At 36.5% G+C, this 26,628-nt stretch overlaps 1 protein-coding gene and 1 long non-coding RNA gene across 4 annotated transcripts in view; one reads left to right on the top strand and one right to left on the bottom strand.

Annotated features, from left to right (window-relative positions):
- Nucleotides 1-520, bottom strand: part of ARL5B (ADP ribosylation factor like GTPase 5B) — a 28,900-nt gene extending 28,380 nt beyond the window's left edge. The window contains exon 1 of one of the 2 annotated variants that reach the window (XM_046679351.1): nt 500-520. Coding sequence is in view for 1 of the 2 variants with exons in the window: in XM_046679350.1 (XP_046535306.1) it covers nt 182-230 (49 nt within the window). In the remaining variant the exon portion in view is untranslated. The other variant, XM_046679350.1, reaches the window with a different exon arrangement.
- Nucleotides 521-593: 73 nt separating this feature from the next.
- On the top strand, nt 594-26,444 carry LOC124248903 (uncharacterized). 2 transcript variants are annotated; one of them, XR_006891172.1, is made up of 11 exons: nt 594-647; nt 1,010-1,131; nt 7,155-7,253; nt 7,360-8,141; nt 8,250-8,392; nt 11,832-11,929; nt 15,228-15,318; nt 17,849-18,001; nt 19,440-19,502; nt 25,073-25,118; nt 26,312-26,444. It is a non-coding gene; the product is annotated as an uncharacterized LOC124248903 (long non-coding RNA). The 2 variants fall into 2 exon arrangements; XR_006891171.1 differs by lacking the exon at nt 594-647 and adding an exon at nt 690-902.
- The last annotated feature ends 184 nt before the right edge of the window (nt 26,445-26,628 follow it).

Below are 26,628 nucleotides of genomic sequence, written 5' to 3' on the forward strand. Positions count from 1 at the left end.
GCCCAGACCCTCCACCCCGGATCGAGCCGTGTCCACCGGGAGCCCTGCCTCCCGCTGCCCCCTCCGTGCCCAGACCCTCCACTCCGGATTCCAACCGTGTCCACCGGGACTCCGGCTGTCCCCTCCCTGCCCAAACTCTCTACTCCGGATTCGAGCCGTGGCGCAGCTCCTTCCTTCTCACCTTGGTTACAAAAGAGGCTCCATAGTTTAGCGAAGATGAGCCCCATCATGAGCACCTGGCGGGCGCGGGGTCCCTCGGCAGCAGGTGCCGCTGGGCCGGGCCCCCACCGCGGCGCTGGCTGCGGGGAACCGAGAAGCCGCCTGAGACCGCGCGGCGGAGGCACTGGGTGGCCGAGAAGCCTCGAACTACCCGTCAACTGAGAAGCTCAGCTACCCGTCAGCAGACGCCGCGCCGAGGCCCTACCGGACCGTCCTTTGTTCGAGCCCACTGAGCCCAACGCCGACCCGTAGTCCCCCTGGTCTGAACCCAGCTACCCACCAGAGCCTCCACCATACCCAGGCCCCGCCTCCGCTCCGCCTCCCGTCTAGCTCCCAGGACCACCCATCGCCGGAAGGACGGCGACTGACGTCGGCGCGCTTACGTCACCCACGCCTTCGACGTGGCGTTTCCTTCAGTTTCACTTCCGGTGGGTGGGCTCCTTGCTGCCCCGTGTGTGTGGGAGGTTGGGGTGAGCTTGGGAGTCGGGGAGTTTCCGCTCTTGAGGGCTTCCTGTCCTCCCGGTTTCGAAGCGTTTGCAGGTTTCCTTTCCCGAGTCTCTGCGCGCTGGCCGGCGCCTGCCCGGCCTCTAAAGGGGGCACTTTCTCTCAGCGTGCAGCCGCCGAGAGTGTTTCTCACCCCTGACCTTCTTCTGTCACATTTTAATAGAGAGTTTTGATGTACAGTATGTTTAACTTTTTACAAATCCCAAAGTCTGACGACAAAAAGATTCTTTGTTTTTATTTTAGAAAACACGCTACTTAACTTCAACCCTTATCTTCTCGGTTACAGCTCCTCTGAGTCATCTCACCAGTGCCTTGCATTCACCGAAAGCACGTCTGTTTGTGTCAGTGCATCGGTGTCCCCAAACCAACATCGGGATGTCGTTCCTGAGCGAGGACTCCCGCAGTGAGGTCGGAGCTTGTCACCCGGTTGGGAGAAAGCCTGTTGGATTTAGTTCGTTGTAGACATGTTCAAAATATCTTTCTATGTTTAGGCATTTGGAGGAAGGCGATTTCTGTCTTCAGTTTAATCTCCTTTATGATTAAAGATGCCTAATTCTGGCTTGATTGTACACAGAGAAAAGTTACTTTGATTGTTTAACATTTAGTTGATAAAACATTTTCGTGTGGCAGTCTATTTGGTATTCACTTCCTGGATTACTGCTCCGAGTGATACTCTTTTGTGGTCCTCCCACAGCAGCCGTGACCCCACGGTTCGCTTTTCATAATTGCCTCCCACGTCTCAGGGCCGATAGAGAAGTAACAAGTTATCGTCTACTGCTTTGTAGGAGCTGTTACTGTCATTGAGCAATTAGAATATAGGAATCTGAAAGTGAAATCTGAATCTGAAAGTCTGAGCTATGAAACTCTGCTTTGAGTATTCAGAGCATTATAAAATCAGTGTTGCCTTGGATGTAGGGAATTCCCGGCCCAGGATCCTTTGTGTTTACACGGTTCACTAATAAGGTAGTTGCTTGTAGCTCAGAATAACATTTTTCATAGATAACGTAATCTGTAGGTAACTTTCGCAAAAGCCTTTTAAAATAGCTTATGTTCTTAGTCCTGATATCAGGGGCTATGGCAAAGGACAGTAGAGGAAAAGTTTTTAAAAAGTTTACTTGGGGGGGAAGTGGGGTCAGTCTTAGGATAAAATTTTAATTAGACGAAAAGTTAGCCTCTGTTATTCTTATGCTGTCCATTTATACTATCCACCCAGTTCCTATTGCCTCTTTCTGTAGGCAGTCCAGTGTCCTTCTGCTGTGGTGACACCCTTCTCCCAAATTATAGTCCAAGAGAGCTTTCCTAATGAAAACACTATATGTGTCAAAATTGCTACGCGCAGCAAAATTATGTTCATTTTAGAAATTTTGAAAAATATTATGTAGGTGGAAGAAATAAAATTCACCTGTGATCCTGCTCCCCGGGGATAAAGCTGTTAACCTTTTGTATTTATATTTCATCTCTTTTTTTCTCTTGTACTTTTATATTTTCTAGTAATTGGGTCATGCTGTATATGCTGATTTAGATAGTGCTTTGTTCATTTAATAGTCTTATGAACTTATACATTGTCTATATTTCTAAGTGTTCCTTGTATGATGTTCCATTGTTGGATATTGTTTCCAATTTTTTTTCCTATAAACAGCACCGTTTTTACTATCTGCGTTGCTAAATCTTTGTTTCATCAAGTGAAATTGCTAGGTCAGTAGTGAAGCAAAATTTTGGGGCTTGAAAAGTAGCTAAATTCTAGAAGCCAGTGTTGAGCTGAAGAGTAGTGGTCTCGGGGCTGGCCCAGTGGCTAAGTGGTTGAGTTCGTGTGCTCCCCTTTAGTGGCCCAGGGTTTCCCTGGTTTGGATCCTGGGCACGGGCATGGCACCGCTGGTCAGGCCACGTTGAGGCGGCATCCCACATGCCACAACTAGAAGGACCTGCAACTAAGATATACAACTATGTACTGGAGGGATTTGGGGAGATAAGGCAGAAAAAAAAAGAGATTGGCAACAGTTGTTAGCTCAGGTGCCAATCTTTGGGGAAAAATAAAAAGGGACTAGTGGTGTCAAACACAGAATTGGTGTTCTTAACCTCTGATGTACCCTCAACCCTCATTAGTCCTATTGTTTGTCTTCAGTGAGTGCTCCTTATTGCTTCACAAACATTTCATGCTCCTTAAGCATCCTACCTCATCTCTACTCTCATCTCCTTTGCTATGATATGGTGACTTTGCTTTCATCAAGTCCTGCTCATTGAAACATTCACTCCACAATGCAAGCAAAAAGTCTTCCTTTCAACTTCCTTCAAGCCACTGACTTCTTTTCCCTTTGCTTTCAGACTTTTTGAAAAAGTACTCTGAACTTATAACTGTACTTACAAAACTTTTATTCACATGACATCCCATTGTAGTTTGGCTACTACTTTTACCATTTTACAGACTTCTTTTGCTATATTTTGTTGATTTTCTCAGTACTAAATATAGCCCTTTTTAAAAATTCGCATCTTCTTCAACTTTTCCTTAGCATTTGATCTTGCTGAACATCCACTTCTTTCAAAATACTCTCTTAAATTGAGTGATGTTATATCGATGACGATTTTTTTTCTCTTTCTGTTTTGCTGGCCTTTTTTATTGCCAACCCCTTAAATATTGGGTGTGCTGTGCATTTATCTGTAATCTAATTTTCATGATGCACTGTCTCCCAGATTATGTGACCCATTTTCATATCTTCACTTAAGATGTATGTATTTCTATATTCTGATATCTCCCAAATATATCTTCAACCCTAAAGTCTCTCTAAAGTTTTAAAGTAATTTATTTAGTAGCTTGTTAAAATACTCCTCTAGATAGGCTCCAGGGACCTCAACAATAAGATGTCCAAAACTGAGCTACTTCCCCAAATTCAAGTATATTTGATCTTATAGTAATGTTTCAGCCCCTCTTTGTCAATCTGGAACCAACCAGGAGAAAGAAATCACATAGTCATTTGAATAGTGAAAATTTAATATAAAAAATTAGTATCTTTTTCTTTGTTTAATATTTGAAAAACCTTATTTTTATAGGGGCTTGGAATAAGTGGGGATTGGCTAGTAATAAGTAAACTCTAAAATTTATATAAGATTAGCAGATTTAAGGAGCAGCTAATCCTCCTCGGACTGAGATAGAACATCCCAGGAAGTCTTCTCCACTCTCAGGCTGAGGTCCTGACTTTGCTGGTGAGGGCGTGGCCTTGGCTCACTGAATGGCAGAGAAGTCATTGGGGCCACACCAGCTGAACTGGATGGAAATCTGCCCCCTAGGGTACCAGGGAAAGCTATTCATGGGCATGTGTCTCCCTGGAAAAACTGGTACAAAACTGCCTGGTGAAGGAGTGGTGCCACGGGAAGCTGCTGGGTACTGCCGGCCACTGTGCATTGCAGGAGCCAGGCTTTGGAGAAGCTGCACAAGCTGCAGGAGCCAGATGCTGGAGAAACCCTGGGTGCTGCAGACAGGAGCCTGCACACTAGAAACAGGAACAAAAACCTCTTTTCTCCAATAATGTCTCTCTGGTGTCCTCTACTGACAAAGTTTAACGGTATGCCAGCTGGCAAAGGAATAATATGTAAAGGGCCCGCATCCAAGTTCATGGCAACAAAAAGGATGAAGAGGAGCTGAGAGGCAACAATTGACAACCAGCACCTCCATCTGGAGCCCTTCTCCTCAATCTCTCTGCTGGTTTCTTCAAATGTCTGCTCTCTGTAATTTGTTCTTTCCATCCTTCTTAGGGCTTAGTTCAATCTCATAACATTTTTCTCTTGTTCCCTCAGCCTTCTCTCATCCACTTTGTCTATTTTCTTCCTATAAAACAAAACTAATCATATTAGCTCTAGAATTAAATTCAAACAAGGTTCTTCACAATTTTGCCTAGCCCATCTCTCTAGTCCCCTCTTCCTCACTAAACTTTTTACATCTCACACATTCCAGGTCTTTTAAGATTTTTTTTTTTTTCTTTTTCTTCCAAAGCCCCCTGGTACATAGTTGTGTATTTCTTTAGTTGTGGGTCCTTCTAGTTGTGGCATGTGGGATGCCGTCTCAGCATGGCTTGATGAGTGGTGCCATGTCTGCACCCAGGATTTGAACTGGCAAAACCCTGGGCTGTTGAAGCGGACCCTGCAAACTTAACCACTTGGCCATGGGGCCGGCCCCCATTCTAGGTCTTTTAATGACTTTTTATGTGCTCCTCCCCAACGCTTCCTCCCCCTGCATTTTGCTAATCAGATGTTACCCCAGTGAAGTCTCATCCTACTTAGGAAATTAGTTGCTTTGTGTTCTCTCCCCCTTTGCTTTTATATCTCTGTAAGAGCAGTTACCGTGTTGTATGATAATTACCATGCTTATATGTACCTTATTTCTCTATATGTTCCTAGGACCTGACACCAATAAGGAAGGGGAATAATTCTCTTTCTTAGTTAAGAATCTGGCATTTCCGTTTTGAAGTCTATGTATTGTAAACAGACTTTTTGGTTTCCCATTTTAAAAGATAACTTTTGACAAGTAGCTCTTGAATATTGTAGTCCTTCTGTTTCCATTATAATAATATGTTTTATATCATATAGTTCTTAGTAGTCTAAAACACACTTAAGTTTTTTATTTCATCATGCCTTTAACTATCTTACTATATATGTTAGGATGAGTAGATGAACAAGGCAAGATCTCTTCTGTTGATCCATACTATCTCGTGAAATAGGCAGGCATATTTCAGTCATTTTACTAATGAGGAAATAGACTCTAAGAATATGAATCACTTGTCACAAAGCTAATAAGTGACAAACTCCTGAATGTCAATCCAGAGCTATATAATCCATGGATCTAACTTTATGTCAGTCATAAGAAGTCGATACATTACTTGTTCTGTTTATTTTTGCTCTCCTTACTTGACATTTTAGCTGTTGAGGGCTTGTAATTGTTGCTGATCTTTAGTGTCTTCCTGTCAGCTCTTGTTGACCAAAAAATCAATCAACCTTACCCAATTTTAATTACTTTAGAACTGTTTTAAGGTGAGTGCATTTTCTTGTCTGGTTTTTATACATTTTTGACTTTGTTCAATTTCCCTCCTTATTAGAAATTAGAGATGGGTAACTATGAATCTCTCAGTTCAAAGAAGGATCTCAGCAATGAGGCCCGAGGAGGGAGATGTCCTGTGGTGACGGAGCACACCCTTTCTGTATCAAATGGGCTTCTGTCTATGGGCATTAGGGACTGGAGGAAGCTTTAAAGCTCCATGGACTGGTGATACCATTGGGAATATGATTTTTTCACCTTTGTCAAACTTCACTTGACTGACCTCAGTAAAACTAGAACTAGAAAACTCCATAAAACTAGAAATATAAAAATATTTGCACCAACTTATTTTTTAAATATTAGAAAGAAAATCAATACATTTTTTAGCTTTTCAAAATCCATATTGTTTCGACTGATGAGTACTCTTTAAGTTAAATATCTCGATCATACTGCTTACTTGGTTGACTTAATCTTTTACAGCCTGTGCTGGATTAGGGACCTTGGATTATCTGAATTTAAAAATTGAACAGATCAGTAGCTAGTCTACTTGCTGGATTTTGTAAAGGCAAATACGTTTATTCCCATTAGCATACATCTCAGGTCCTTCTTTGAAAATAAATATGATGAGTTGATATATTTTTTGCTCCAATTAAAATGTCATTTTAATACTATTAATAATTCTAATAGGTACTATTTATTAACATTTACTGTGGGCCAGCTTCTTTCCTGAGTTGTCTTTCTTTCTTCCTTTCTTTTTCTTTCTTTCTTTCTTTTATTATTGGAATACAAAATTTCTTATTGAAATAATTTTAGATTTACATAAAAGTTGCAAAGTTAGTACAGGGAGTTCCTATATACTCTTCATCTGGCTTCACCTAATGTTCACTGCTTACAGACCATGGTATATTTGTTAAAACTAAGAAATCAATGTTGCTACAGTATTTTAAACTACAGGCTTTATTTAGGTTTTACAAAGTAAAATTTAATTTCACTAAATCCCTTGTTTTTCCACTAGGGTCCGTTTTCTCTTCTAGGATCTAATACAGCAAGAGAACATAGCATTCAGAATAGGGAGTGTTGTGAGGGTTTTATTTTTTTAATTTTATTTTAGGTGACAAACATTTTTTGGATTCCAGGGGACATACTAATCTCTGAGAATACATTGAAGAAACAGTCATGGTCCCTTGTTTTGTAGAATATATATATATATATTCTTATTTGGGTCTTGTAACAATCTGTATTATAATAAATGGGCAGTTTGTTTGAAAGGGATGTCAGCTTCATGAGTTTCTTTTTGGACAATGCTTTTCTTTTTTCTTTTTTCTTTCTTTCTCTCTCTCTCTCTCTATCTTTTTTTCCCCCTTTGGATTGACCATGAGAAAATTTACTTTTCTCAATTTCTCTCCAGGTTACTTAGATATATTCAATACTTTCCATTCCTCTTGCTTGTATAGACAACATTCAGGAACTCTTAAAAGCAGTTGTTCAGATCTTCAGTACTGGCCAGGTAAGAAGCAACAAATCTATTTATTCTGAAAAAAAAATGGATTTACTTAATATAGTCTGATTTGTCTTTCTTAATGATATTAATGATTATAAATATTCATTTGTAGCTCATGGAAGAACTTATAGAGTATTTAGAATCAACTGGCTTGGGTATGTGTGTGTCATCTTTAATCTGGAAAATGAAAAATAGGAGCTAAATTTTGAATGTGAGTGATAAGTTCCTTAGAGTTTGATTTACTGCAGCACTCATCTGCATCTGCTTTGGAATAATTAACTAAGAATGTTTGTTTATTTCCCCTTATTTTCAAAATCTCATTGTATTGACAGAAAAAATATAAAAATGATTAAGAAGTCAGGGCAACAGCAAAGGGGTTTCATCAATGGATCAGAAATTTGTGGACTTTCTATAAGTTATGAAGTAGGTGACATCAAATTGATAGCAAAATCAAATATACATTTATTCATATTTATTTAATGCCAGGCACTAGTGATAGGTATTACATGATAGTGATATTATAAAAGAAAAAGACAGATGTCACCTCCCTTCATGGGACTTAGAGTAGAGTGACATGAAAGAGATAAGTACTGCTGTTTCCGGTAGACGTCAGCAAAACCCCAAGTCCCAAGTCAATAATAGTGGGCTCTGGGGTGGTTGATGTGGTAAACAGTTGAAAGAGCGCCAAAAGTGGGCCAATCACAGAACAGCTATGGCTTGTAACTATTAGGCTACAGTTAGCAAAAATCACCTTTGTAATAAGGCTTGTGTGTGTTGAGGGGTCTGTCTTTGAAGACTCTTGGTTTGAACACTGATGGCAAAGAGAGAAACAAGACACTACCCCAACTTACTTTGGACTTGACTCACACACTGAAGGTCTCCTGCTCATTCACCGTAAGTCCATGTTTTGTAGTCTAAACACATTTACCACCTTGGTAATTTAGAGGAAACCCATCTACAGTCAGTACTGATCACTGTGTTCTTCTTTACAAATATAAATAGATTAGCAAGAATCTCCACATATTTGAGGAAAACTGGTAGTGTGAAAGAGAAGCACCACGCTGAACAAAGAAACCAGTAATTCTCTGAAGAAAAAGTTAAGGCAGAAGACAGAAGAATACTTAAGAAGGATGATATATTTTCAGGTATTCATGGAAGACATAAAAACTGATCATGTAATAGACTATGAAGAATATCTTAATAAATTTTCAAAAACCAGTAACTAAGAGGTCAGCTTCTGTGATCACACAATGAAACCAGAATCAAATAAAAGGATAGCTAAATAAAATACTTAAATACGTGGAAATTTGAGATACTTTTCTAAATGTTGTGTGGCTGACGGGAGATCAAAACTGAAATTACAGACAATTAGTGATAAACGACAATGAAAATCTGCATATCAAAATCTTTGGATTGAGGACAGAGTGATGCGTAGGGCAGTGTATAATTTCTTAGAAAATAAGAAAGGTGGGAAATAAATTGATTAAATATTCACTTTGAGAATGTTTTTTAACGAATGGGAGAAATTAACATGAATAAAACAGACATAAGGGCCAGCCTGGTGGTGTAGTGGTTCGCATGCTCCGCTTCGGTGGCCCAGCGTTCGCAGGTTTGGATCCTGGGTGTGGGCCTGGCACCAATCGTCAAGCCATGCTCTGGTGGCATCCCACATAAGATAGAAGAAGATTGGCACAGATGTTAGCTCAGCAACAGTTTTCCTCAAGCAAAAAGAGGAAGATTGGCAACAGATGTTAGCTCAGGGCCAATCTTCCTGACACACACTTACACAAAAGAAAAACAGACATTAAAGGAATATAAGATCAAGAAACAGTTTTACTGTTAAAGCAAGAACAAGTTTAACTTGAAAAAAAATAAAATAGAACAACGTAACAAGTCTGATTAAGAAACAACGAGAAAATACACTGTTGGAATTGAAAAGTAGGAACTGCTACAGATAATGAAGATTTTAAAATTACAAGATGGTATGCATAATTTTATATTGTAAGTAAAAATGTGTTGAAACAGATGATGATCCAAGCTATAAATTAGCAAAATTGACCCAAGAAGAGATAAGACAGTAACCATAAAATTTGAAACATCATATTTTTCTAATATAATCCATTTGCCCCAGAGGTACTAGGCCCATATGGTTTTATGGCTGTGTTCTGTTTTCCAAGATCAGAAATTTCCTGTTATTTAAAACTTTTTCAATAAAGAAAAAGATAGAATAGGTTTCTCTGTTTATTCCATGAGATTACTGATACCAAAATATTATCACAAAAAAGAATACATCAATTTCACTTAATAATATACATACAGAAATCCTAAATAAAATCTGAAAAAGCAAGTATAGAAATGTGCTAAAAAAATATGATTAAGGAATATAGGAGTGATTTAACATTAGGAAGCATATTAATTTATCATGTCAATTGATTAGAGAAGAAAAACAATATTGTTTCAGTGTATGACAAAAAGGCATGTGGTATATTTTAATTGCTATGCTTCCTAAAAAACTCTTAACCAGAATAGAAAGAAACTTAATTTCTTAAGAATATCTATTATGATCTCATTAATATGAGAAAAAAGGTGTTTGGTATCCTGTTTTTGTTTAGCACTAATTTGGAGATTCTGAACAATGCGATTTTAAAAAAGGACTTATATATAAAGGAAGGAAAGGGAGAAATTATAATTAGCAGGTAATAAGATTGTTTACCAGGAAATTCAAGAAAATTAACTCAAAGTCTGCTCAAGTGTTAAAAGTTCATTCCATTGGTACCATATAAGATAAATGCAAAAAAACCAATAGCTTTCTTATATTGTAGCAATAGGTTTTATTTACAATTTCTTCAAAACCCATTAAATCTTTTATCTTGACAAGAAATCTGCAGCATAATATATACACACATGTATGTGTATGTGTGCATGAAACTTTACTGAAGGAAATAAAAGAAGAACTGAATAAAATAAAATGAGAGAATACCATAATACTCTTTGGAAGGACTCAGTATTACAACAGTGTCAATTTCTGACCAAATTTATTAATTCAGTGCAACTCCAATCAAAACCCCAAAGACTTGTTACAGAAATCGAGAAGTTGATTTTAAAGTCAGGTGTAAAAAGAGAATCAGATTCTTTTCATAACATCTTTTAAAAAAAAAAGTTCCAAATAGGTAAAGGTCTGAAAACAAAAAAGCATTGGAGAAAGTGGGTAGACTATCTTTAAAATCTTAGTTTGGGGATGGGACTCTAATCAAAACACAACGTACAAAACACTAAAGATTAAAAGATAAGGCTGTATTAACCTTGTAAATTACTGTATCACATAATTAAAAAACACACACATATTAAAATAATGTTTGAGGGGCCAGCCTGGTGCCTAGTGATCAAGTTCATGAGCTCCGCTTTGGTGGCCCAGGGTTCACAGGTTGGGATCCTGGGCATGGACCTGTGCACCGCTCATCATGCCATGCTGTGGTGGCATCCCACATACAAAATACAGGGAGACTGGCACAGATGTTAGCTCAGTGACAGTCTTCCTCAAGAAAAAAGGAGGAATATTGACAACAGATGTTAGCTCAGGGCCAATCTTCCTCCAATAAATAAATAAATAAATAAATCTTTGAAAAATAAATAACTAAAGGTTAGTGTGCAAGACATCTATATTTTACAAATGAAAATGAAAAAATAGGCAAAGGTCATAAGTATTCAATTCTCTAAAGAAAAATAGTCAATAGAAATAAAAAATTTTTTCAAAATTTTCCCTTCTAATCTGAAATGCATATTAGAACAAGGTCCCAATTTTGCCCATCATATTTGTACAAATTAAAAAGATTTATGTTTATTTTATCTAGTGTTGGCAAAGGTACAGAGAAAAGGACACTGGTATTCATTGGTGGGTGTATAAATTGATAGACTTTTAGAGGGTAATTTCTCAGTGTTAAACAGTTTAAACCTCACAGTTTCACTTTTAGGAATTTAGTTTACATGTGCTGAAAGACGATATATACAAGAATGTTTACTGCAGTATTATTTTTAGCAATAAAAAACAGAAAATAACTAATGTCTGTAGTAGAGAAGTAGTTGAATAAATTGCTGTGCTCTGATAAACTGGAAAACTATGAACAGCCATTAAACTGAATGCACTATCTGACCTGTTCTGGAAAATGGCCATGATATGTTGTTAAGTGAAGGAAGACAATTGCAAAACGTCATGTACTATTTTTCTAGAAAGAGCATGTGTCTCAATACGTAGAAGTGTAGTCACAGAATGGTTAACAGTGGTTACTTCTGGGAAGTGGGTTTGGCATTTGAGGAATTAGGAGACTTTGACTTTTACTTGATACTCATCTATGGTTTCTTTTTTAAAAAATTACCAAGAAAATATAAAGTTATTCGTATAGGTTCAATCCATTTTAATGACTTTAATGACAAGCATGTTGAAGTGTCAGGCAAAGAAGTGTGTTCAAAAATAAGATAAAGTAGAATGTACGAGTATGGTGTCAGAGTTTTGAATCTTAGGCATTTTTCTTCTAAAATTTACAATGAGAAGTAAATGTGACAGTGTTTTATTCGGTTTTCATACAGACTCGGGGTTTTAAAACTTTGAAATTAAGGACAGACCGTCTGCAGTCCACCTCAAAAGATTAGCAGAAACACAGCATATAGCACCATTATTTGTAAAGGTAATTACACTTTTTTTTGTGTTCAAAAAAACAGTAACTTTCAAGTTATGAAAATGAGAATCTTCAATATCTGTTTTCTTTTGTGGGCTGATTGGTTTTCTCTCCTTTCTACTTATGAAAAAGAATGAATAACCTGTGTGATCATTACACCTACAACTCTTCTGGGTGTCAAGCTTTTCTCTCCATTTGCCTGTTAGACATCCCCTCTGATTATTTTTCCTGCTGACCTACACCTGCATCTGTGTGCTCTGTGTTAACAAGTAGCATCCTCCCAAGCCAGAAACTAGGTGACCAGCCTTGACTTGTCCATCGTCTCCCACCTCCTACATCCATTAATTGCTAAAGTCCTGTTGATCCAGCCTCTTAAATAGTTCTTGAATCTCACCCTCTTCATCCCCAGTTTCACTGCATAGATATTCTTGCCTGGATTACTCTGATAAACACTCATTTAGTCTGCTTGCTTTTAGTTTTGCTACCTTCAGTCCAGCCTCCAAACTGCTACCCACCAGTCTGTCTAAAATGTATTAATGTAATAATTAGATTCCTCTGCTTTGTTGTCAGATCCCTGCTATGGTACACAGGCCATTTCATCACTTGGCCCTTGCCTGCCATTTTTCTGGGAACCGAACCTTGGCTGCTGAAGCGGAGCAAGCCAAGCTTAACCACTAGGCTACCAGGGCTGGCCTGGTTTCCTAGATTTTTAGAAAATGATACTTAAGAAGTTGTCTAGTGTCTCTTTCTACTTACTCTCTCTTCCCACCCCAGGGATAATCATTGTTCTGTCTGATACCATATATTAGTTTGGCCTGTTTTTGAATTTTATATAAGTGTAATACACAATACACGTAGAATGTTTGGCTTCTATCACCCAGCATTATGTTTGTGAGATCCATCCAAGTTGTTACAAGGAATTGTAGTTCATTCATCCTCATTATATAGTGTTCTGGTCTACAAGTACCACAATACTGTATATTTATTCTGCATTGGGTGGACATTTGGTTGTTTCTGTTCTCATCTTTCAACATGCCACCCTCTCTGTACCCTTTCCCTCCTCCTTTTAGTATTTTAAAGTCCTGTCCTACAAGATTGCTTGCAGTTCTTGAACAATAAAAGCTGCTGTTTCATGCCTCTGTCAAATGGTTTGTGCTGTTTGTTCCTTGTGGTTTAGATATTCCATTCTCTTTAAGGCCTTTCCTGACTTCATTAGGTAGCATTCATTTTACCACCATACCTAGTATTTCTAACATATCAGAATGATTTCCAAAACTTATTTATGTATCTCATTGTTTATTTATCTACATCTTCAGAACTGACACAGGACCAAGTATATGAAATGTGCTCAGTAAACATTTAATATATTAATGATGTTTTTCCTCTAGCAGAGATAAAGGAGTGTGAGCATCAAGCCATTAGAACCCTAGGTCGCTGTGAGACCTATTAACTGTTTTCAGTATAGTGTTCTTCAGAGAGTTTCTTTATATTAAATGATTGATGCAGGTATAGGGTTGTTTCTAGTTTCAAATAGTGATGCAATGAATGTTCTTGTACATGTCTCTTGGTGAGCATGTGTACACATTTCTCCTGGGCCTAGGAGAGAACAAAGCTTTGCTTTTAACCATTAACTTTGTAAACATTTTAGTAAATTTTTAATAATTTCATCAGAATAACCTTAAAGACCATTTCAAGCCTAACAAAAACCCTGCTTACTCTTCAGCAATTATGTATTTCCTGGAAATAATAGTCCTGGGAAGTTGTCTAGAAATGTAAGATAGTCATGAGTTTAATTTTAGATGTTCAAAATGCCCTTTGGCCTGGAGATATGTGTCATGTTTCAGTACTCTCCTTCCCACGTGTAGTATCTTTTTAACCCTGCCCAATGTTCTCGAGGTTTTTTCTCTTTTTTTTTTTTTTCCTTACTGAGAGCTATTTAAAGCTGTCTAACGTGAGGTTCCAAATTGACTGCCAGTGAGCTAAAGTACATTAGCAAATGTATTATTTGGCCAGTGTAATTTCAAATAAATGTAAGTACACACACAAATGTATTTTTAGTTTAAGTTGGTAGCCAACATTTTTAAATTGGAAGACTGCATCGACAGAAAGATTTCTGGTTTTTTATTCCTTGGAAAAGTCTGGAGCACTAGAATCTGTATTCCTGGGCAGAGCCAAGTTGTGGTTGTTGCCCTTTTGGAGGGTCTATGGCTTTCAGTTCAGCTTATTGCCACCACCATTGTTTTACTGTTTTACACCTGGCCTTCTACGCACATTTTTGGCTTCATTCTGGCCCTAGGTGTTTGCATTTGTGGCTTCTAGTTGTATGCAAACTAGGCAAATTGCTCACCATTTCTGATAGGCGGCTTTCTTCATCTTGTATCAGAGTTTTTAAAATTGAGCTAACGTTCTACTGGCCATCTTTCTTGGCCAGATTGGGCTAGGGATCACAATTCTACAAAATTTTATATTTTGGGATTAACTTTTCTAAATTTTTTTGCCATAACCATTTATAAAACAATATTGGTACACCATAGCTTAATTTTTTTTTTTAAGATTTTATTTTTTCCTTTTTCTCCCCAAAGCCCCCCAGTACATAGTTGTATATTCTTCGTTGTGGGTCCTTCTAGTTGTGGCATGTGGAATGCTGCCTCAGCGTGGTTTAGATGAGCAGTGCCATGTCCGCGCCCAGGATTCGAACCAACGAAACACTGGGCCGCCTGCAGCGGAGCGAGCAAACTTAACCACTTGGCCACAGGGCCAGCCCCATCACCATAGCTTAATTTTATTCATTGTCCTTTGGCATCTGTTAGGAACCGAATCATTTATAATCCAGTAATCCTTGCAATGAGAACAACCTCATGATTAATCGCAAATTAATGTTATAACTTAAACACAGACTCTTTTATCGTTAATATATAGGAAGTCCACATAATTTGTCCTTGAAACTTATAACCAGGTCCAAAAAGTTCTAGATTTGAAATTTGCTAGGTGACTCTTTTTGTTTATATCAAATGCCATTGACACATTTAACTAGAATTTTTAATGTAACAGTCCTTGTTAACTGGAGGAAGTCGTATTTCTTGAAAATGTAAGAAGTTAAAAATGTTTTTTGCTGGGATATGTAAGATTTTGCATAATTGAAAATAAGAGTTAGGGGAAAATCCTTTGTGTGCGTGTTTTATATACTTCTTTCACTGAAATAAAGAGAAAACCAAGTTAATTTCCAATTAAATTTAGGATTTTCAAAGAGGATGCCTTGATAATCTAATCAATATTTAAAATTGTTGAGTAAATGGTGTCATTTTAGGTGGAGGAAGCTAAACAAGAATTACACGAAGTTGTTAAATTCTTAAAAAATCCACAAAACTTTACTGTGCTTGGAGGTAAACTTCCAAAAGGTAAGATATCTTCCCTTTACCGTGACTTGACATGAAAAAATACTGAAATATATTACTAATTTAATTTTGATTAGATTTAACTGATTAAAGTTTAGTTGTTAATTCTTATTTTACAAGTAAGTGCTTATTCTGACCATACCATTCTATAACCTTTTTTTTTTTTTGGTAATTTAAAATTTTGATATGATTTCAAACTTTAAGTTGCAAGAATAGTACAGCGAACTCTCCATTCAGTTAACCTAGACTCAACAATTTAACATTTTGTCTCATTTGTTCACTCACTTTCTTTGCATACATGTACTTTTTAACTGTTTGAGAGTAAGTTGTAGATATCACGCTCCCTTACCCCTGAATACCTTATTGTGTAATTCCTAAGAATAAGGATAGTCTCTTTGTGTAATTCCAGTACAATTATTAAAACCAGACAATGTAACATGGATCCAAAACTGTTATCAAATTCAGTCATATTCAAATACAATAGTCTCCCCTTATGCTTGGTTTTGCTTCCTTTGGTTTCGGTTACCCATAGTCGACCACAGTCTGAAAATATTAAATGGAAAATTCCAGAAATAATTCATAAGTTTTAAATGGGTTGCCACTCTGAGTAGCTTGATGAAATCTCGTACTGTCCTGCTCCATCCTGCCCAGAACATGAATCATCCCTTTGTCCAGCATACCCACGCTGCAAATGCTACCTGCCCGTTAGTCAGAGACCTAGTATCAGTGTCTGTTAGGTTATCAGATCTACTATCGTGGTATTGCAGTGCTTATGTTTAAATAACCTTTATTTTACTTACTAATGGCCCCAAAGCACAAGAGTAGTGATGCTGGCAATTCAGATATGCCACAGATTAGACGTAAAGCGCTTCCTTTAAGTGAAAACGTGAAAGTTCTCAACTTAATAAAGAAAGAAAAGATAGTATGTTGAGGTTGCTAAGATCTATAGTAAGAACAAATTTTCCATCTATGAAATTGTAAAGAAGTAAAAAGAAATTCATGCTAGTTTTGCTGTTGCACCTCAGACTACAAAAGTTTGTCACAGGGCATAATAAGTGCATAGTATAGAAAAAAACATAGTATATATAGGGTTTGGTACTATCCATGGTTTCAAACATCCACTGGGGGGCTTGGAATGTATCCCAGCCAGCACCTCCCCCCACCACCCCTGAGGATAAAGGAAGACTACAGTATCAGCAGTTGTCCCAGTAATATTCCATATAGTTAGTTCCCCCCATCTCCCACACCCACCCCAGGTTCAGGACCCAATCTGGGTTCATGCATTATGTTCTTCTTTAATCTGAAAAAATTCCTGAGCCCTTTTTTTAGGGGGTAGATCTTTTATGATCTTAACAATTGTGTATACAGTATTTATAGAATGTTCCTCAATTTGGCTTTGTCTGATTTCTCACAGTTACTCAATATGATTTTTAATGACTGATGTTGTGATTTATAATAAGAAATATACATTTGGTCTTTGTCCCTGTTTCTGCACAGAGCTCCTAAAACTCTTGGGATTTCATCCATGATGGGAGCAATAAAGGTGTTTTTTGGTTATATTAATGAGGTGACTTTTGGAACACACTAAAGATGGGGGCTGATTGCCAGGGGAAGCACCCATGCGAGTAGAGGGTTGGAACTTTCAGTCCCACCCAGGGGAGAGAAGGTGGAGATTGAGCTTAATCCCTAATGGCCAATGATTTAATCAGTCATGCCTGAGTGATGAATCTATGGAAATTGATATAATGATGATTTAAAACACTTAGGAATCACAATATTGTGGCAATGCTAGGATAGTCTTAAGAATATTTTTCAGCTTTCCTTAAGAAGAATTTTCTCACTTTAAAAGGCAGTATTAATACAGTTTTGTTTTTAAATGTCTGAAAAATGAAAAAGTTCTATGTAAATCAGGGAATTCTATTATTCCAATTTACGAAAAACTTACCATTACCAGGAAATTTTTCAAACATATGAAAAGTTAGAAAATGGTAAATAACCACTTTACATCTAAATACTTTGTGTCACCTAAGAATAAGGCATTGCCCTAAATAAACACAATACTTTATCCCACCAAATTAAATTAAACACTATTTCCTTAATATCATACACTCTCCAGCCTTTTTTCAACTTTTCACCTAATGTCTCTAGAATTTTCTTTTAATATTATTTTTATGGAAGAGCATCAGGTCAAGGTTCGTGCATTACATTTGGTTGTTTAGTCTCAATTTGTTTTTATGTGAATTTTATCTTACTTGTTTAGTGATAAATGTTTATATTCCTTTTCCTCAATTTTCCATCTTGTCTGTGGTTGATATATAAACTAAATGATACAGGAAATTAGTTATGGAGAAGATCCTGAAGTCAATCATTAATAGAGACAAATAAGTACGTTATGCTGTGTTTCACAATATAGGTCATGATGTGTCTTCAAACTCAAAACTATATAAATTAACAATTATTTGTCTCATAGGTTCATATCAGGGTTTTTGTTTTTGTTTTCTTGATTTGAATCATTCTTTACATTTTCTCTTAGGAATTCTTTTGGTTGGACCACCAGGGATAGAAAAGACTCTTCTTGCCCAAGCTGTGGCCGGAGAAGCCGATGTTCCTTTTTATTATGCTTCTGGCTCAGAATTTGATGAGATGTCTGTGGGTGTGGGAGCCAGCCATATAAGAAATCTTTTTAGTACGTTTTAATGTATCTTTCATGCAATACGAACTTTTAGGGAAACAGGGTGTCTTACTCTTTTTTTGCTACTTGAATATGATTGATAGCTGAAATAGCCATTTTGGGGTTCTGGTTTCAGTTAGCTTAGTATGTGAGCTAAAACAGAACTGTACCTTTTTTCCCAAATAGTCAGAAGAACTAGCAAAAGTGCTCTTAGATGAGGTTTAGGGCTGCTGAAAGCTCTTTTTCATTTATTCATCAGTTCTATAGTATGTAATTAAAGAGTAATTAGCCTCAAACCTGATTGTATCTGATATTCGTATAGCTAGGAAGAATAAATACTCAACTGTTTTTATTTTATATCATTCTGTATGGTGTAGTTTTTCCTTTTGGGGCTACTGTTCTTAAAAAAAAAAAGAACTTTTGTGTATTTTCTCCCTAATGAATGTCTTTTGTTGGCTTTTGACAATCTTAAAGGTTTGTCACATTTGTGGTTTTGTTCAAAAAGGGTTGATCTCATTAAGCTTATTTGAATGTTTTTGTAGCGGAAGTAAAAGCTCCCTGTGTTATATTTATTGATGAATTAGATTCTGTTGGTGGGAAGTGCAGTGAATCTCCAATGCATCCATAGTCAAGGCAGACTATAAATCAACTTCTTGCTGAAATGGATAGGTAATTGAATCTTCCTCTGTCTGTGGAATATGGTCATATTTTTGGTAACATTCTAGATGAGAAAAATATATTTAAAGGCGGCAGAATAGTCCCTCATGAAAGAAGTCAAGACACGCTTTTCTCAGTATGGTAGTATTTCCATTACTGATGGGATAAAGATGTGTCAGCTCCTCTTAATTAGTAACATTTACATCTTTTTTCATTTATTGTATCTTACTTATGACAGGAAAGCAATGATTCCAGCTGAGACGAGTGGTCCATTTGGAGTGTAGAGGGGAGAGTATGCTGCTTCCCACAAATCTGTGACTAGCTTTAAGTGTTGTGGGAGATTAAAAAGCTTGCATCCGTTTTCATAATATAACAAGCAAGAGGTGGGGTTGCTTTGAAAGAAGGAAAAACATTTCTTAAAAGTCATACAGGACATTCTGGAACCAAATAGAAAGTCTAGGAGCAAATAATTTGAATTGGTAAACTTGAATATAATTTTTCAAAAATTAGTCAGGTAACCGAGCTTTCTGTGAAAAGTCATCTCATCCTAAGTAGAATAAATATCATGAAGGTATGTAATCACAGATGGTTTGGGGATTTATTGTTAGCAGTTTTATTGAAATGCACAAGCCAAACATTTGTTCCTTTTAAAAAACAATTAGAGATGTCTTATTATTTTGGCCATAAAAAGGATCAATCTCTTTTGTTTGCTGTTATTAAGATTAATGATAAGGAATTTTGTGCAGAGCATTTCTGTATGTGTGCTGTTTTAATTTTAACTTTTTTTAAAAAATAGGTTTAAACCCAGTGAAGCAGTTATCATCATAAAAGGCACAAACTTCCCAGAAGCATTAGATAAGTAAGTATTAAAAGAAAATTTTGTGAAGTACTGATACATGCTAGAACATGGGTGAACTTTAAAAGCATTATGCTAAAAGAAAAGTCCATCACAAAACATCACATATTATGTTATTCCGTTTATATGGAATATTGAGAATAAGCAAATCCATAGCGACAGAAAGTAGATTAGTGACTGCTGGAGCCTGGGGAAAATGGAGAGTGACTGCAAGTGGACATGGGGTTTCTTTTTCGGGTTTCTAGATGAAAATATTCTAAAATTAGATTGTGGTGATGGTTGCACGATTCAGTGGTTTTTAACATGTTTTAATATTTTTAATATTTTAATAATTTAATATTTTAATAATTTATAAATATATATAAAAATATATTAAAAACCACTGAACTGCCCACTTTTAGTTCTGTGATCTGTCAATAAAGCTGTTAAAAGAATCTTCTGACAATTTATATCACAAAAATTTTGGGTGTAGAGAGCATTTAAAATAAAATTTACTATAGTATTAAAATTTTGTTGATTTTATTATAGAAGTTATTCATCTTTTCATTTGATCTAATAATTTGTCTTTGCCTAAGACTCTAACATTCTATATCTCAGCAGTTAAGATGGGTGTGTAGCTCTCATAATAGACTGCTACAGGATTGTTTGTTCCTTGCCTGATTGACTTGTGTGTGTTTGTTTCTCTAGAGGCAAACATAAGTCTATGTGAACCTTTGTTCTGCCTTCTGGTTATTGAACCTGTTATTTCAGCCGTGTTTTACAAGGAACTATCTGATCATTTATGTTCAAAACTCCGTCTAACCTCTAGTTACCATTCTCTTTTGTGTGTCAGTCCTGTTTAACTTGACCTTCAACATAGTCAGTTTATTAATTTAGTAGTGTTAGTCTTCCAATTTTCAATTTTCTTCTTTAGGGCTATTTTTAGATTCTAGATCCTTTGTATTTCCACATGAATTTTAGAATAAGCTAATCAATTTCTTTAAAAAAAAAGAAAAGCATATACTGTTGTGGAAATTAGATTTGGATTGTGTTGAATCTGTGGATTAATTTGGGGAAAATTGACTTCTTAACCATACTGAATTTTCAACCCCTGAACAGAGTAGATCTCTCCATTTATATAGTTTTCCTTTAATTTTCTCAATAATATTTTGTAGTTTTTACTATATAGGTCTTTCCATCTTTTATGAAATTACCTGTTTCTTATTTTTCAATGTAGTTGTAAATAATATATTTTAAATTTTAATTTCTAATTATTCACTGCTATATATAGAAATACAGTTGATTTTTGTATATTGATTCTGTATCTTTGAATATTGCTAAACTCATTTATTAGTTCTAGTATCATTTTTGTAGATTCCATCAGATTTTCTTTACAACCAAAGATTGTCAAACTTTTTCTTTCTTAAACTACTATCTTATTAAAGATAGTAAATATTTAAGACTTGTAGTCAGTACATTCTTTGGCACACATAATCCACTCTGCCAGTGTCCTATGAGAGTAGCCACAGACAATACATAAATTAATGGACATGGCTGTATTTCAGTAAAACTTTATTTACCAAAACCTGGCCCACAAGTTGGAGTTTGCTGACTCCTATTGTGTCATCATCTTCTCTGCTAGTCAAGACAATTTTACTTCTTCCTTTCCCATCTGTTTCTTATCTTGCCTGCTTACACTGGTTAGAACCTCTAATATAGTGCTGAATAGAAGGAGTGAAAGAAGTCGTTCCTGTCTTGTTCCTGATCTTCTGGGGAAAGCATCCATTACATAGGATGTTACCTGTAGAGTTGTCATAGATCTTCTTTATCATATTGAAGACGTTCCCTTGTGTTCCTAGTGTGCTGAAAGTTTTTATCAAGAATAGATGTTGAATTTTGTCCACTGCCTTTTTTTTATCTGCTGCTGTGATCACATGGTTTTTCTTTTTCAGTTTGTTAATATGGTGAATGACATTCATTGATTTTTGAATGTTAAACCAACCCTGCATTCCTGGGATAAACCCCCATTTGGTCATGATGAATTATCCTTTTAATGTATAGGTGAATTTGATTTGTTAATGTTTTGTTTAGAATTTTTACCTTCATTCTCATGATATAGTTTTCTTTCCTGTAATATCTTTGTCCAGTTTTGGTTTCAGGGTAATACTAGCCTTATAGAATGAGTTGGGACATATTCTCTTCACTTTTAGGGGAGAGTTTGTAAAATTGGTATTATTTCTTCCTAAATGTTCGGTAGAATTCACCAGTGTAGCCATTTGGGCCTGGAATTTTCTTTGTGGGGAGGTCTTTAGGGCTTCAGTTTCTTTTGTAGACATAGGGCTATTTATGTTCTCTGTTCTTTCTTGATTGAGCTTTGGTAAATTCTTTCAAGGAATTTAACCACTTCTTCAGAGTTGTCAAATTTATTTACATAAAGTTTGTAATATTACTCTGTTATTCTTTTAATATCTGTAGCATCTGTAGTAATGTCACATTACTCAATTCTGATATTAATAATTTTTGCCTTCTCTCTTTTTTTCTTATCAACCTGGCTAGAGGTTTAGCACTTTTATTGATCTCCTGAAAGCATTTTGTTTCATTGATTTTTCTCTATTGTTTTTCTGTTTTCTGTCACATTGATTTGTGTTTGATGTTATTTCCTTTTTCTTCTTGCTTTGGGTTTAATTTGCTCTTCTTTCTCTAGTTTCTTAAGGTGAAAGCCACGGTCATTGATATGAGACCTTTCCTCTTTTCTAATGCAGACATTCAGTGCTATAAGTTTCCACGTCAGCACTACTGTAGCAGCATTCCACAAATTGTAATATGTTGTATTTTCATTTTCATTCAGTTCAAAATACTTTCTAATTTCTCTTTTCATTACCTCTTTCACCAAGGGGTTATTTAGATGTGTGTTATTTAGTTTCCAAATATTTGAATATTTTCCAGAGATATATTTGTTCTTGATTTCCAATTTGATTGCTGTGTGCTCAGTAAACATACTTTGCATGACTTAAATCTTTTACTCCTTTTATTAAGATTTATGACACAGAATGTAGTCTTTTTTGCTAAGTGTTCCATGGATACTTGAGAAGATGGTGGTGTTCAAGTGTACTATATCCTTGATGATTTCCCTCCTACTTGCTCTATTGCTTATTGAGTGAACAGTATTGAAATTTCAGACTATAATTGTGAATTTGTCTATTTTTCTTTGCAGTTCTATCAGTTTTTGCTTCATATATTTTGAAGCTGTTATTAGGTGCATAAACATTTAGGGTTGTTATGCTGCTTATTAATTGACCCTTTTATCATTATGAAATGACCTTGTTTGTAGCTGGTAATATTTTTTGCTCTGAAATCTACTTTGGTATTAATGTAGTCCCTCCAGCTCAACCACCTTTTGTCAAATGTTAGAGTGGTGTATCTGATTTCCATCCTTTTAACAAATGTGTGTCTTTATATTTAAAGTGTGTTTACTGTAGGTGGCATATAGTTGGGTCTTCATTTTTCATCTGATAGTCTGACTTTTTTCTTTTTCTCCTCGAAGCCCCAGTATATAGTTGTATATCCTAGTTGTAAGTCCTTCTAGTTCTTCTATGTGGGATGCCACCACAGCATGGCTTGATGAGCGGTGCATAGGTCCACACCTGGGATCCAAACTGGCGAACCCTAGGCTGCTGAAGTGGACTGTGCGGACTTAACTACTTGGCCACAGGGCTGGCTCCTGATAGTTTGGCTTTAAATTGAGATTTTTTAGACCATTTTCATTTAATGTGATTATTGATATAGTAGATTTGAATCTGTCAAGCTGTCATTGTGCTATTTGATTTCTATTTGTCCCATCTGCTCTTTGTCCCCTTTTTCTTCTTTTTCTGAGTTCTTTTAGAGTAATCAAGTATTTTTATGATTTTGTTTTCTTTCTTTTTTGGCTTATTAGCTATAACTCTTCTGTTTTGCTATTTTAGTGGTTGCTTTAGGGTTTATAGAATATGACTTGACAGTCCAGCTTCAATTAATATTACACCACATCATAGACAGTATAAGAAAATTACAATAGTTTCCTTCCATGTCTTCTCTCCTAGCCAGATCCTTCCTGGATCTGTGGGATTATAGTTTTCAGTAAGTTTAGAAAGTTTCTGGCCATTTTTTCTTCAAATATTTTTTTCTGTCCCTTTCCGTCTCCTCTTTGGGGAATTGTATATTAGCCTTTTGAAGTTTTCTCATAGTTCACTGATGTCAAACTTACTAACTTTTTATTTTGTGATAACTAATATGTGTTTATTCCACTCCAGTGTATTTTTCATTATAATATGCATGTCTATAACTGCTATTTGGTTTTTTAAAAATAGCTTCCATGCCTCTATATATCTCTCTGAGCTTTGTTTGGAGATACGGTTAAGTTATTTATAACAATTTGATCCTTCCTGGTCTTGCTCTTATGATTTTTTAGGTGTCTCCAGAGCAGTGCTCTGCCTAGGGCTAATTATTCCCCACTACTGAAGCATGACCTGTCTGACTATTCTAGTCACTGTCCTGTGAATTATGAGTTTTTTCCAGCCTGGCTAATGGGAATAGACATCATTCCTGGGGCTGTGTGAGCACCAGGCACTGTTTCCTTTACCCTTTTCAGATGGATTTTCCCCTGGTCCCAGGGGGCTTCCTCACCTGTATGTACTGTGCACTACTCTGCTGAACACCCAGGGGGCCCTCTGCAGATCTCCAGGGTTCTTCCTCTGTTCCGCTCTCTACTCTCCAGTGTCCTGACCTGGGTGAACACCCCGGGGGGCCCCTCAGCAGATCTCCAGCGTTCTTCTTCTGTTCACTCTCTACTCTCCAGTGTCCTGACTTGTGATCTCCACCTGCCTTGGTTTCCTGAGACTCTGAGCTTCATCACCTCCACTCAGGGAGTCTCGTGGGCTCTACCTCAGTTCCTTCTCCCTGTGTCGTGGCCTGGACATTCTCTCAAGGCAGTGAGCTGGGCATTCGTCAGGCTAACTTCATTTGTTTTGGGGGATTATTGTCCTTCATTGCCTGAAGTCCTTTGCCTTGAAAATCACTTTTAAATATATTTTGCCTGTTTTGTTTTTGCTTCATCAGGTAGGAAGGTAAATCAGTACCTGCTACTCCGTCTTGGCTAGAAGCAGACTGTAATATAACTTCAGAACATACCGTAGACTGTGTAGAATGCTCTTCTTCCTCCTTTGCTGAATAGCTTCCTGTTCTTCCTTCATTTCTCAGTGGAACCATCTCTTCCTCAGGGAAGTCTTCCCTGGGCCCAATTTAGATCAAGTTCTGTTATGTTATGATCGACCATCACCCTTGTGAAGTTATGTATATGCAGTGGACCAATACTAATTGTACTTTTTATCAGATTAATCTAAATAGCATTACATATATATGTTCTCTATTGTCTAAAATTACAGTAGGTTGGAATTTATTTTATTTATATGATTATTTTTTTATTTAAGCAATTCCCAAGTTAGGTCTAGTCTCTTAAAGTATTATTCAAAGGCCACATTTCAGAAGCTATATATCAGTCCTATGGTAATGTCTCTTGCTTAACTTAAACATTATAAATAATCTTCAATTTATTTCAGATGCAGTAGGAGTTGGAAAAAAGTATAACTGAAGAACTAGAAGATGGTATGTTGTCAAAATTCATGAACTAAATTTAGATATCAATGATTTATGAAATCAATTGTAAATAGTAAATGGTATCACTTTCCATTGTTTGGATAATTGATACTATGTTAAATATTTTTTCTTATACATTGCTAGTGAAAAATGTGAAAGCATAAAAATTCATAATAAAGAATATACTTATTCTTCATTTATTCATCTTGTTCCATAGCTTTTTAAAAATCTCAAAAGTCGATGTATCCTTTTTCTTTCTGGCTATCCCCTTCCTTCACTTCTGCCGTCCCTATGGAACTGTCAACCTGCACACTGAAACTGTTCTCAGAAAACATGGGCTTCATCAACTTCTCACATTTCTGGTAGTGATATAAGGCCGAAAAACCAGACTCATCTAGTAATACTTAAGTCACACAATGACAGTTCATATAACTGTCACTTGACGGGTGACGTTTAAGCTTCAGTCATTGACTGTGTCATTGGTTTACCTTTTGCCCTCAGGAAAAATTCCAAATCTCTCAGCATGGAATAAAAACACCCAAACCACTTTGGTTCTTGCCAAATTATTCAGCTTTATCTCTTGCTGCTTACCCTCCTCTGCCCCTTTGCTCTAGCATCTCATCAAACTAGACGACTTATACTTCCAGTGTTCTTCCTCCCCTCCAGTCTCTGCATGTGCTTCCTCCCACTATCTGACACACTTTTTCCTTGTCGTTCAGGTATCAACTTACACATCACCTCACCAAAAAGCCAAGAACACTGACACAGAACTGGGATGTCTCTTCTGTGCATTCCAATAGTGCCCTGTTGTCATGGGATACTCATATATCCCATCTGTGTGGCAACTGCCTGTTCATCCGTGTTTTCAGTTTATAGTATATGATTGTTGAGAGATGGACTATGTCATCTTCATTTTGAAATTCCACTGCTTGGGTTACAGTACCTTAGCACATGTTTGTTGAATAAAGAAGTGAAGAATGAGAAAACTGGAAGCTCTGATACTTAGCCACAATAGGAATTAATTCAGCGTGCACCTATGAGCAAATTATATTTAACAGTAATCTTGTAGTTTGTGTTGTAGTCATATGTAAATATTTTTCATTCTTCTCAACACTTATAAAGGTCTCAACTTTTTTTACTAACTCAGACTTAGTTAACTAGGAAGTATGTTAAAGACTGTAATTCTTTCTTTTTCTTTTCAGCTGCTGCTGAATTTGAATCTGGATCCTGCAGAGCCTTTCCTCCAGGATCTACTGATGTGTCATGTCTAAATCAAGATCTAGTTTTGAAAATGTCACAAGAATACGGCCAGCCTTTGAAGAAAAGTTATATGACCTGAAAAATAAACAGCATAAATTTATTTACTAGGCAGCTTCCATAACATTTAAATTATTTCCCATTAAACATCTGACATATGAAAATCTTAAAGGAAAATATTTTTGTATCATATGTGCATGATCCGTGTCCTCAGCACTGTTCCCATGTGCTGAACTAGTGAACGAATTTCCGGCAAATACTT

Source organism: Equus quagga, chromosome 12, assembly GCF_021613505.1.
Source record: "Equus quagga isolate Etosha38 chromosome 12, UCLA_HA_Equagga_1.0, whole genome shotgun sequence".
Taxonomy (NCBI): Eukaryota; Metazoa; Chordata; class Mammalia; order Perissodactyla; family Equidae; genus Equus; species Equus quagga.